This window comes from Panulirus ornatus, chromosome 12 (genome assembly GCF_036320965.1).
Source record: "Panulirus ornatus isolate Po-2019 chromosome 12, ASM3632096v1, whole genome shotgun sequence".
Classification (NCBI taxonomy): Eukaryota; Metazoa; Arthropoda; class Malacostraca; order Decapoda; family Palinuridae; genus Panulirus; species Panulirus ornatus.
The window spans coordinates 24887941-24901970 of NC_092235.1; the positions used below are offsets into that span (position 1 = coordinate 24887941).

General features: G+C 39.1%; 1 protein-coding gene across 1 annotated transcript in view; it reads right to left on the minus strand.

The window, feature by feature from the left end:
• The window catches only part of LOC139751888 (uncharacterized), a 75577-nt gene that overhangs the window by 4709 nt on the left and 56838 nt on the right, over window positions 1-14030 (minus strand). Inside the window, exons 14-19 of the mRNA XM_071667549.1 lie at window positions 13606-13668; window positions 11257-11343; window positions 9761-9927; window positions 6811-6884; window positions 329-419; window positions 62-141 (exon numbers count right to left, since the gene is read on the minus strand). Coding sequence (XP_071523650.1) covers window positions 62-141; window positions 329-419; window positions 6811-6884; window positions 9761-9927; window positions 11257-11343; window positions 13606-13668 — 562 coding nt within the window. The remainder of the gene's footprint in view (window positions 1-61; window positions 142-328; window positions 420-6810; window positions 6885-9760; window positions 9928-11256; window positions 11344-13605; window positions 13669-14030) is intronic.

The following is a 14030-nucleotide window of genomic DNA, read 5'->3' on the forward strand; positions in this document are numbered from 1 at the left end:
TTAATTCTTTGTGCTTCTTTAAGAGTGGTAGGAATGAATGGGTGAGTATATAAAAACTTACCTTTGGTGGTGGAGGTTCAGGTGGTGGGCTGTCAGGTTTGCGCTTGCGAATAAGTTTCCCTCCAGTATCCGATTCACCACCTAAGAAAATAAATATGAAATCGATATATTTATCATATTCACTAGTAGGTCTTGCTCTTTAGCATCTTTTCTTTCCTATGACTGTTTCTAATTCTTTTTCCTGTAACTAATTAACTATCAAGCCTACAATCACCTAAGTTCATACAAAGTCCTCTTATCTCATCCTATAAGTAATGAAAATACTCACTGTCATCCTCTTGTGGCAACACAGGTTTATCCAAACGTTTAAGGGCTGGTCCTTTAAGAGTCAACTTGATTTGCTGTTTCTGCCCGGAGAGCTGAAAATCATAGTTATTTTATCATACATCTATCTACTATTCTGAAAGACTATGTTTAATGTATAAAACAATCGGGCACACATTATAATGATCCATGTATTGCACGACCCAAAGACAAATAATAACAGCACATTTCATTAGATTTATGTATTCACTGAATTGCAAGTAATTAAGCTCTCACAAATGTAGTCTTTATTCACAAACATTTAAAGAATGCAAGCCTGAAAGAATGAATGTTAGTAAATATGTCTGCAAAGGTATGGTTTGACTATAATGTCTGCAAAGGATTCTGCATGGAATCCTCCATAGAAAATACGGTGTGGGATATGTACATTTCATAAATAACGCAGAACACTTGGGTGAAGGATTAAAGAGTGACTTTCAGTTGTAGTGTAACATCTCGCAGGTGCAGCGAGGTAGCACCAGGAAACAGAGGAAGAATGGCCCATCTACTCATACACACATATATATTCATAAACACCAATATATGCACTTATACATATTTATATATACACACACACAGATATATACATAAGTACATATTCATACTTGCTTGCCTTCATCCATTCCCATCGCTACCCCACCCCACAGGAAACAGCATTGCTACCCCCTGCTTCAGCTAAGTAGCGCTAGGAAAACAGACAAAAGAGGCCACATTCATTCACACTCAGTCCCTAGCTGTCATGTGTAATGCACCAAAACCACAGCTCCCTATCCACATCCAGGACCCATGTAACTTTCCATGGTTTACCCCTAACACTCCACATGCCCTGGTTCAGTCCACTGATAGCACAGTGACCCCGGTATACCACATTGTTCCAATTCACTCTATTCCTTGCACACCTCTCACCCTCCTGTATGTTCAGGCCCCGATTGCTCAAAATCTTTTTCACTCCATCCTTCCACCTCCAATTTGGTCTCCTGCTTCTCCTCATTCCCTCCATCTCTGACACATATATCCTCTTTGTCAATCTTTCCTCACTCATTCTTTCCATATGTCCAAACCATTTCAAAACACCTGTATATGTATATGAATAATGTCTGAGGACAATATGTGGTATGAGGTGGTTTGATCGAGTAAGTAATGAAAGGGTAAGAGAGATGTGTGTTAATAAAAAGAGTAGTTGAGAGAGCAGAAGAGGGTGTTTTGAAATGGTTTGGTTACCTAACCTAACCTAACCAAATTGGAGGTGGAAAGGTGGAGTGAAAAAGATTTTGAGCGATTGGGGCCTAAACATGCAGGAGGGTGAAAGGCATGCAAGGAATAGAATTGGAACGATGTGGTATACCGGGGTCAATGTGCTGTCAATGGATTGAACCAAGGCATGTGGAGCATTAGGGGAAAACCATGGAAAGTTATATGGGGCCTGGATGTAGATAGGGAGCTGTGGTTTTGGTGCATTACACATGATAGCTAGGGACTGAGTGTGAATGAATGTGGCCTCTTTTGTCTGTTTTCCTAGTGCTACTTAGCTGAAGCAGGGGGTTGGGCCATTCTTTCATCAGATTCCTTGCGCTACCTCACTAATGCGGGAGACAGCGACAAAGTATAATAAGCAATAAAATAATATTTATCCCTGGGGATAGGGGAGAAAGAATACTTCCTACGTATTCCTTGCGTGTCGTAGAAGGCGACTAAAAGGGGAGGGAGCGGGTGGCTGGAAACCCTCCCCTCATTTTTTTTTTTTTTTTTAATTTTCCAAAAGAAGAAACAGAGAAGGGGGCCAGGTTAGGATATTCCCTCAAAGGCCCAGTCCTCTGTTCTTAACGCTACCTCGCTAACGCGGGAAATGGCGAATAGTATGAACGAAAAGAAAGAAGATATATATATTTGTCTATAAGTCTACATGCTATGTCCTCATATACACACATACACGTGTTGTTGTTCGCTGATGATACAGCGCTGGTGGCTGATTCATGTGAGAAACTGCAGAAGCTGGTGACTGAGTTTGGTAAAGTGTGTGAAAGAAGAAAGTTAAGAGTAAATGTGAATAAGAGCAAGGTTATTAGGTACAGTAGGGTTGAGGGTCAAGTCAATTGGGAGGTGAGTTTGAATGGAGAAAAACTGGAGGAAGTGAAGTGTTTTAGATATCTGGGAGTGGATCTGGCAGCGGATGGAACCATGGAAGCGGAAGTGGATCATAGGGTGGGGGAGGGGGCGAAAATTCTGGGAGCCTTGAAGAATGTGTGGAAGTCGAGAACATTATCTCGGAAAGCAAAAATGGGTATGTTTGAAGGAATAGTGGTTCCAACAATGTTGTATGGTTGTGAGGCGTGGACTATGGATAGAGTTGTGCGCAGGAGGATGGATGTGCTGGAAATGAGATGTTTGAGGACAATGTGTGGTGTGAGGTGGTTTGATTGAGTAAGTAACGTAAGGGGAAGAGAGATGTGTGGAAATAAAAAGAGCGTGGTTGAGAGAGCAGAAGAGGGTATTTTGAAATGGTTTGGTCACATGGAGAGAATGAGTGAGGAAAGATTGACCAAGAGGATATATGTGTCGGAGGTGGAGGGAACGAGGAGAAGAGGGAGACCAAATTGGAGGTGGAAAGATGGAGTGAAAAAGATTTTGTGTGATCGGGGCCTGAACATGCAGGAGGGTGAAAGGAGGGCAAAGAATAGAGTGAATTGGAGCGATGTGGTATACTGGGGTTGACGTGCTGTCAGTGGATACGTACATATATATACATATCAACATTTACATATATGCATATACATATTATTTTTTTTTTATTTTTTATTATACTTTGTCGCTGTCTCCCGCGTTTGCGAGGTAGCGCAAGGAAACAGACGAAAGAAAAGGCCCAACCCCCCCTCATACACATGTATATACACACGTCCACACGCGCAAATATACATACCTACACAGCTTTCCATGGTTTACCCCAGACGCTTCACATGCCTTGATTCAATCCACTGACAGCACGTCAACCCCGGTATACCACATCGCTCCAATTCACTCTATTCCTTGCCCTCCTTTCACCCTCCTGCATGTTCAGGCCCCGATCACACAAAATCTTTTTCACTCCATCTTTCCACCTCCAATTTGGTCTCCCTCTTCTCCTCGTTCCCTCCACCTCCGACACATATATCCTCTTGGTCAATCTTTCCTCACTCATTCTCTCCATGTGCCCAAACCACTTCAAAACACCCTCTTCTGCTCTCTCAACCACGCTCTTTTTATTTCCACACATCTCTCTTACCCTTACGTTACTCACTCGATCAAAGCACCTCACACCACACATTGTCCTCAAACATCTCATTTCCAGCACATCCATCCTCCTGCGCACAACTCTATCCATAGCCCATGCCTCGCAACCATACAACATTGTTGGAACCACTATTCCTTCAAACATACCCATTTTTGCTTTCCGAGATAATGTTTTCGACTTCCACACATTCTTCAAGGCCCCCAGAATTTTTGCCCCCTCCCCCACCGTATGATCCACTTCCGCTTCCATGGTTCCATCCGCTGCCAGATCCACTCCCAGATATCTAAAACACTTCACTTCCTCCAGTTTTTCTCCATTCAAACTCACCCCCCAATTGACTTGACCCTCAACCCTACTGTACCTAATAACCTTGCTCTTATTCACATTTACTCTTAACTTTCTTCTTCCACACACTTTACCAAACTCAGTCACCAGCTTCTGCAGTTTCTCACATGAATCAGCCACCAGCGCTGTATCATCAGCGAACAACAACTGACTCACTTCCCAAGCTCTCTCATCCCCAACAGACTTCATACTTGCCCCTCTTTCCAAAACTCTTGCATTTACCTCCCTAACAACCCCATCCATAAACAAATTAAACAACCATGGAGACATCACACACCCCTGCCGCAAACCTACATTCACTGAGAACCAATCACTTTCCTCTCTTCCTACACGTACACATGCCTTACATCCTCGATAAAAACTTTTCACTGCTTCTAACAACTTTCCTCCCACACCATATATTCTTAATACCTTCCACAGAGCATCTCTATCAACTCTATCATATGCCTTCTCCAGATCCATAAATGCTACATACAAATCCATTTGCTTTTCTAAGTATTTCTCACATACATTCTTCAAAGCATATACATAATATTGTCCTTTTATCTCTTAAATTTGTTTATGGATGGGGTTGTTAGGGAGGTGAATGCAAGAGTTTTGGAAAGAGGGGCAAGAATGAAGTCTGTTGTGGATGAGAGAGCTTGGGAAGTGAGTCAGTTGTTGTTCGCTGATGATACAGCGCTGGTGGCTGATTCATGTGAGAAACTGCAGAAGCTGGTGACTGAGTTTGGTAAAGTGTGTGAAAGAAGAAAGTTAAGAGTAAATGTGAATAAGAGCAAGGTTATTAGGTACAGTAGGGTTGAGGGGCAAGTCAATTGGGAGGTAAGTTTGAATGGAGAAAAACTGGAGGAAGTAAAGTATTTCAGATATCTGGGAGTGGATCTGGCAGCGGATGGTACCATGGAAGCGGAAGTGAATCATAGGGTGGGGGAGGGGGCGAAAATCCTGGGAGCCTTGAAGAATGTGTGGAAGTCGAGAACATTATCTCGGAAAGCAAAAATGGGTATGTTTGAAGGAATAGTGGTTCCAACAATGTTGTATGGTTGCGAGGCGTGGGCTATGGATAGAGTTGTGCGCAGGAGGGTGGATGTGTTGGAAATGAGATGTTTGAGGACAATGTGTGGTGTGAGGTGGTTTGATCGAGTAAGTAATGTAAGGGTAAGAGAGATGTGTGGAAATAAAAAGAGCGTGGTTGAGAGAGCAGAAGAGGGTGTTTTGAAATGGTTTGGGCACATGGAGAGAATGAGAGAGGAAAGATTGACCAAGAGGATATATGTGTCGGAGGTGGAGGGAACGAGGAGAAGTGTGAGACCAAATTGGAGGTGGAAAGATGGAGTGAAAAAGATTTTGAGTGATCGGGGCCTGAACATGCAGGAGGGTGAAAGGCGGGCAAGGAATAGAGTGAATTGGATCGATGTGGTATACCGGGGTTGACGTGCTGTCAGTGGATTGAATCAGGGCATGTGAAGCGTCTGGGGTAAACCATGGAAAGCTGTGTGGGGCCTGGATGTGGAAAGGGAGCTGTGGTTTCGGGCATTATTGCATGACAGCTAGAGACTGAGTGTGAACGAATGAGGCCTTTGTTGTCTTTTCCTAGCGCTACCCTGCACACATGAGGGGGAGGGGGATGGTATTCCATGTGTGGCCAGGTGGCGATGGGAATGAATAAAGGCAGACAGTGTGAATTGTGTGTATGGGTATATATGTATGTGTCTGTGTGTGTATATATATGTGTACATTGAGATGTATAGGTATGTATATTTGCGTGTGTGGACGTGTGTGTATATACATGTGTATGGGGGTGGGGTGGGCCATTTTCTTTCGTCTGTTTCCTTGCGCTACCTCGCAAACGCGGGAGACAGCGACAAAGCAAAAAAAATAAAAAATAAAAAATAAAATATCTTAAATTTGTTGCTATGCATAGATCATCATGAAGTTTTCTCTTCTTTTGAAGATATAAAGTTTGAGTTCTTTTAGTTAAACTCTCATGACAGTTAACAAGTTCCACCCCTTTGATTCTGTTTGCTAGGGGTTTATGAATTCCCTCAAGCTTGTTTATTTCCATTTGTTTTGTTTATAATCATATACCAGTAATAATCTGTTATGGTCATGTAAACATTAAACACATTGGTCAAAAATTTTCTGTTTTGAGCTGTTAAAATTCTCATTATCAAACCACTCATTACTTGACTTGATAGTTCAAACTTTTCAATAGTAGTCTTTGAATTCTAGTTCTTTGTTTATGTTGACTGCAGATGTCTGTTTCATTTTTCCTTTTGGGTTTTGATACAATGTCATCGATGTTCTGTTAATTGCTTTGATATATGGCCATATTTATCTTTGTAACATTCTATCAGGTTCCCTTCTATCCATTTGTAAATCATATCCCTACTTCGGAGTAAAAGTTAAAAACCACTGCATTGGATTTCAATGAAGATCTAGCATATTCCAATGTACAGAATTCATAATTAACCAAAGGATTTTTATCATGTTTGGAAAACCTAAACTTCATTGTATACTTCTATGCTAAACTGCTAACTGGTCTAGTAAACCAACCTTACCTGATTGGAAAAGGAATGAATAAATATGATTGAAAATGCAAAAATATGGTACCCAAATTGATATGCTTAAATGAAAACAAAATAAAGATAAACAATAAACAAAAACAATTTAAATTATGCCTCATTTCCCAGGGAATTTCCCCCACATCTTATGTCCTCTCCCTAGTATACTTTCCTCACTCCCCCTTCCCAAGTTGTCTGCTCTTTTCATCATCCTATTTCCTTCTACCTTACTTCATTACAAGGAGATATTTTGTACAAAACATTTCTCACCTTCATAGGATCCATGGCTTTACTCTTGGCTTGACCATAAGAAACAGTGCCCTGTGTCATCCTCCTCTTTTCACCTGATGTAAAGTAATATGCTTTATTATATCATGTTTAAAATCTACAAATATTTAGTGTTAATTAGCACATTCCATGTAAACATTCCAACAAGAGAAACTGTGTTGAGAATAATTCTACAGAATGCAACTCACTGTGTGCCTTTTATATACACACACACACACACATATATATATATATATATATATATATATATATATATATATATATATATATATATATATATATATATATATAATGCGGGAAATGGCGAATAGTATGAAAGATATATATATATATATATATATATATATATATATATATATATATATATATATATATTGTCTTACATAATTCATTCCCCACTGAATTTTTCTACATTTTCCTCTCATATTTGAATAAGGAAATGCAACATTTTCACTCAAATATCTTTAGATTTAACATAAAAATTCCTTAGGTATACAATCTGAATTGTTCCTGATGGGTCTCCCATATGACAAGGATGCTAAGGAAAGCTTCTACCAGATCCTTCCGTTTCAAGAGAGGAAAGGAGGGCCTAGTAAATATTTATCAACCACATCTACAAAATCCTTGCTGAGTAATATAAATTAGATCTCAAGGGTAAATGTAAGTTGACAAAAAGATTTTTTACACAACTGCTCCTCCAGCCTTAGTGAAGTGGCATCAAGAACTGAGGAAAAATGACCTTACTTGCACAAATCCACTCACTCACTACCTGTCGTGTAAAATACACTAAAACCAGTGCCAATCATCCACAGCAAAGCCCCACAAAATATTCCATGGTTTACCCTGACTGGATTATATATCCTGATTCAATCCACTGACAGCATATCATCCCCCTATACCACATCAATCAAGTTTCATTCTTTCTCATTCATCTCTCTTTCCTCAAATTGTCAGAGCCCTGATAACTCAAAACTTCTTTCACTCCATCTTTTTATCTCCTTAGTTTTCCCTTCCTCCTTCTCCCTCCAGTGTCTGAATCATTTTAGCACACTTGGTCAGCTCTCTCTACCAAACTGCTTTTACTTCTTCACCTCTCTAGAGCTGTCTGTCACTCCTTTCATAATCAAGTTGCTTCACACCATATACTGTCCTTAGGCATTTCATTTTCAACACATCCACCCTCTTCGTAGGCCAAAGACTTGTATCCATGCAACACTTAGAACTACTATATTAACAAACAGACACTGATGGTAACTTTCCATCCACACACTCCTCAATGCCTTCAGGACCTTGGCCATCTCTCCCGCCCAATGACTGTGACAAGTCCAATCTCGCGTGCATAAAGCACTCCACTTCCTTAAGGTCCTCCTAACTCAAGCTCTCAATCCATAATGTTGCATCCCTTTGTTACTTTATTTTTGTTAAAAATCACTCTCAGCTTTCTCCTTTTATACTCCGAAACTGTTACCAGCTTCTGGAGCATATGTCTTGAATCTACCACCAGATTCAAATCATATACAAGCAAAAACTTATTCATCTCCCTAGCCCTCCACCTTTGCATACCATTGACCTGCCCCTTGCTCATAAGACACATATTCACTTCCCTCACCACCTCATTCATAAACAGGCTAAACAACTGCAGTGGCATGACATCCTTGATGAAGACCCACATTCACTAAGACTCATTAACCCACTTCCCTTACTTTCCTGGTAAAAATCTTCACAACATTTAGTAACAGTCCCTTTACCCCATATACTCATATCACTTTCAACAAGGACTCTTGTCAGCTCTTGATCCACAAAAGCCTGATACAATGCACTTTCCTTCTCTAAGTATTTCCCACACAAATTCTTTAGAGCAAACAATGTGAGAGAGATGTAATGAAATCTTTAGAAAGAAGCATGGAAATGAGCCTTTTCAGAATGAATGTAGAACATATGGCACACAGTAGGATGGTGAAGATTTATAGCACTAAGAATGAATATAAATGAAGTAGGCCATGTATATGATGGGGAGTTGATGTGAATAAACTGTTTAGGGCCAACAGTATTTCAAATTCAGATGCCACAACAATTATCTTTTTTATTGTGCAGTTATGTTGTGCTGAGGGTGGTGGTGAGAACAGAAATGCTAACGTCATGGCATATCATCTTAAGTGTGTAAAATGAAAACTTAGAAACCTTTAATTCATTCAAAAACTGTTCACATTAGCACACTGGACTGATGTTGAGGATATGTTAGAATTAATTCAGAGGCATAAAAGAGCAGAAGATAACCAAAATACAGTAATCTGTTGATGTATTTCTATCTTTTGTATCATACTTCAGGATATATTATCATTAGACCACAGACAGCAAAGGAAGTGTAATAATTTAATTTCCAAACACTACCTACAGTGAAGCTTTGTCTCCCATTATCCTGTTTCTAAAACCCGGAGCTATTACTTAATTCTAGTAGAGTAATCCGTATGAAGAGATAGGGGTTTGCCCAACTTCTAATAAAAAATGCATACTGATATAACTTGTAAGAAAAACTGTAAAGCTTTCACTCTGGGAAAATCTTTGGAGGCTTCACAAAAGTTTGTGAAAGAGCATAGTATATATGACTAGTAAATTCTTTGTCTAACCAAACAGTAGTAATGTAAGTACTATGAATGTTCATATTCAAAGTTGCATAGCAATAATGTTAGGAGAATTTGTTTCTAGTTAATTTTACTTAGATCATGCATCTCAAAAGCAAATATGGCAGCAATACTGTACTTACATTCATTAATCAGAAAGGTATTTTAATATGTGTAAATAAAACTATAACAGTCTCTTGATGAATGAAGACTCAACCTTCTGAGAAAGATTGGCCAAATTAGGAAATCAAAATCCAACTGGACCTTTCACACATACTTAACAACAAATATCTACTTTGTGTGATGACTACCTTTTCTCCGACTTTCCATACTGGAAGCTGAGCTGCTGCGAGAGTAACTAGATCGAGACCTGGACCGGGAGACACTACGACCTCTGGATCGTGATCTTGAAGTAGCAGAGCTTGATCTTGAGCGAGATCTTGATCTTGAGCGGCTTGAGGAAAATGTTCTGCCAACTCTGAAAATGGTGCATATATTTCATGCTTTTTGGAAACCAGCTGGAGGAAAAAAAATTTTCATCCTCCTTGATAATAAAAAAAATTTTCTAAGGGAAATGCTAAGTATATGTAAACATACAGAAATGTGGCAAAAAAAAAAAAAAAGCCTTGGTAATGATACAGACATTCATGTTCTTCTTGCTACTATAATGTTTGGTCTAAACTTTAATCCTAACTTGTCCAAGAAGGATTAATTTCAATTGGGAACTTACAACACAGATATAATCAGACTTCTCTGAAAACAGCTTTATCTTTTTAAAGATATATACAAAGAAATATATTTTAAAAGCTCATGCTAAGTCTTTACTGTACCTTATTAGTTTCATTAAATATATAAATCCATTCTCCTGATATCTATTAGCTACCTTAATAACACCTTATTTCCCATTAGACAGTGGAACTCAGTGTAAAAGGTTGTCATTGACATATGCAAGTACACCAAACACGATTGAGTCTAAAGCAGAAATGATAACAAGACATCCTATGATGCAGAGGATCTTCAGCATTCTTCATGTTTTATATATGACAATTTACGATGTTTTGATGAGTGCTCATGAGTTGTACCCTTTACAATTCATTCACCTTTACAAGTGAAAGGAAGGTGAAATCTGATACACCTAAGTAAGTTGATCCCATCCATTCTTTTCCCTGCCAATCAAATGTTTTTCAAAAATACTGAATTTAGATATGAAAAGTGAACCAATAACCATTTTCATGTTTCACTAAAGAATTCATACTCCTCAGAAATGCAGCTGGAATTTGATTTTGCTACAGAAGTGTTAAAGGGACAAGAGGTCCAAATATCTGGTCCTTAAGCACAGTGAATGGGTATGGTCTCTATGGACCACTTGAAACCCATATATGCGGTGACATGCTCATCTATGAGCAACATAAGTCAATCACTGTTCAAGCAGGGTAATTTCTTACTTTCTGAAAACTGCTTCATCCTACTTATTTAGTATTTCAATCAGCACCTCACTATTAACTTTGTGTATGTCCTCAAATCTTAAACTAATAGCATCTGAGGAGGGCTTTAGAAAAAAAAAAAGTGAAAAGTTACCAAAAAGAAGTGAAGTCTGGCCTGCTATTTTTCATACTGAAGATGTTCCTTTGCATCCTGAAATTTCCACATTTCAAGAAAAAATTCCTGCCAATTTTTCCTAACCACAGGAAATTCAACTCATTTTTTTCAACATTACCTTCCAACATACTGTGACTTGGCATGGCAAAATGGAACACTAATGAACAAGCATAACTGAACCCAATTCAAGTGTTATAAATGAACCTACCTTCCCCTCGGACGTGAGCCAGAGCGTGACCTGGATCTTGAAAAGCTGTGATGACTATCTTTTCGCATGCGACCAAATCTATCCACCCTATGAGAATAAGAAAATAAAATTAATTAGAAAAGATGATAGAGATACATTAAACTTTTCACCAGTATATACATTAAAATAATGAATGAACCTGCAGCATTATCAAAATATTAACCTATGTTCTTAAAAGACTTTTCTTTGACTGAGATGTACTTAAAAAGAAATCTGAGATAAAGAATATTGACAAAAACAAGCTAATACCATGAAATGTGATGTTTATATGAAGATGGAAATATTTCCTGAAGAGATTATAAGCAAATGATAAGTGTGAACGAACGTGGCCATTGTTGTCTTTTCCTAGTGCTACCATGCATGCATGCAGGGGGAGGGGGTGCCATTTCATTTGTGGCTGGGTGGCGACAGGAATAGATGAAGACAGCAAGTATGAATATGTACATGTATATACTTATGTATAAGTCTGTGTAAGTATATGTCTATATACGTTGAAATGTATAGGTATGTGTGCATGTGTGGGCGCTTATGTATATACGTGTGTAAGTGGGTGGGTTGGGCCATTCTCTCGTCTGTTTCCTTGTGCTACCTCGCTAACACGGGAGACAGCGATGAAGTATAATAAATAAATAAATATAGATATCATCTTTTTTTTATTATACTTTGTCGCTGTCTCCCACATTGGCGAGGCAGCACAAGGAAACAAGACAAAAGAATGGCCCATCCAACCCACATACATATGTATATGCATACACGTCCACACATGCACATATACATACCTATACATTTCAACGTATACATATATATACATACACAGACACATACATATATACACATGCACATAATTCATACTTGCTGCCTTTAATCATTCCTGTCGCCACCGTGCCACACATGAAATGACACCCCCCCTTCCCCCTCATGCACACGAGGTAGCACTAAGAAAAGACAACAAAGGCCACATTCATTCACACTCAGTCGCTAGCTGTCATGTATAATGCACTAAAACCACAGTTCCCTTTCCACATCCAGGCCCCACAGAACTTTCCATGGTTTACCCCAGATGCTTCACATGCCCTGGTTCAATCCATTGGCAGCACGTCGACCCCGGTATACCACATCGTTCCAATTCACTCTATTCCATGCACGCCTTTCACCCTCCTGCATGTTCAGGCCCTGATTGCTCTAAATCTTTTTCACTCCAGCCTTCCATCTCCAATTTGGTCTCCCACTTCTCATTCCCTCCACCTCTGACAAATATATCCTCTTTGTCAATCTTTCCTCACTCATTCTCACCATGTGACCAAACCATTTCAATACACCCTCTTCTGCTCTCTCAACCACACTCTTTTAATTACCACACATCTCTCTTACCCTTTCATTACTAACTTGATCAAACCACCTCACACCACATGTGGATGTGTTGGAAATGAGATGTTTGAGGACAATATGTGATGTGACGTGGTAGAACACTGTAGTTTGAACACTAACCTTCATCCCCTTTGCCTTTGTAAAATGGCACTATGAATGCATTATGCCAACCCTCAGGCACTTCACTATGATCCATACATACAATGAATATCCTTACCAGCCAATCAACAAAACAGTCACCCTCTTTCTTGATAAATTCTACTGCAATACCATCCAAACCAGATTTCATCTTCCACAAAGCTTTTGCTATCTCTTCTCTCTTAACAAAGCCATTTTCCCAGACCCTCTCACTTCACACACCACCCCAACCAAAACACCCTACATCTGCCACTCTATCATCAGACACATTCAACAAACCTTCAAAATACTCACTCCATCTTCTCACTTCATCACTATCCGTTGTTTCTTGCCCCCTTCACCCCAACTCTTTCTCAACCCTTGCACCTTCCTCTTGACCCCCTGCCACTTTCTCTTATACATCTCCCACTCACTTGCACTCTTCCCTTGTAAGTATCGTCCAAACGCCTCTTTTCTTATAATTACCCAAAGGCCTCTTCCTAAGAAAGATTTCTAGTAATACCCAGGACTCCTTTCCAGAAGTTTCCCAGAATATACTAGAGTGCTTTGTTTAAGAGGCAAATGTAACATTTTTGAGAGCAAAGCAGTAAAAGCAATCATCAATATCTTATCTAAGCTATCATTAATGAAAACTTTGGTGGAGAGCTATGTACAATGGGATAATAGTCTACACCCATGCATAAATCATCAGAGCAGACACAGTCATGAAATCAAACATGATAGCAGACAATAAACTCAATCAAATTTTAACTGCTCCCTTAACCATAGCAAATATGTAAAGCAAAAAACTGGCTCTGAGCAAACCTTTCTCTTGAAGCTATCTTTGTTGGTTTAGATTCTTGCTGTAGTGGTGAAGGCGGTAGAGGTCTGAGGACAAAATGTTTAATACAAGGCAAATTACTGATGGAAGTTACTGAAAGTATTTCTGAATGACACAGAAGGATTCTTAACTATCCAAAAATAAAATAAAGTCTAAAATACTCCACACACTAAGGAAAAACACGACACAAGAAATGATTCATCATACACCAAAATCCATCTACTGATTTTCATTACTTTGTTCCTGGTAGGATAAAAGGTGAAAAGTGGAAGGCAACAATAGAATGGAAGTGGGTGTACTCCTCTGATATAAGAGAAAAAATTTCCTAGGGATGTCTTTTGTAAAACAGAATACAAGCATAGAGTACAGACATGTCAAATATCTGATACACACTGTTATATGATACAAA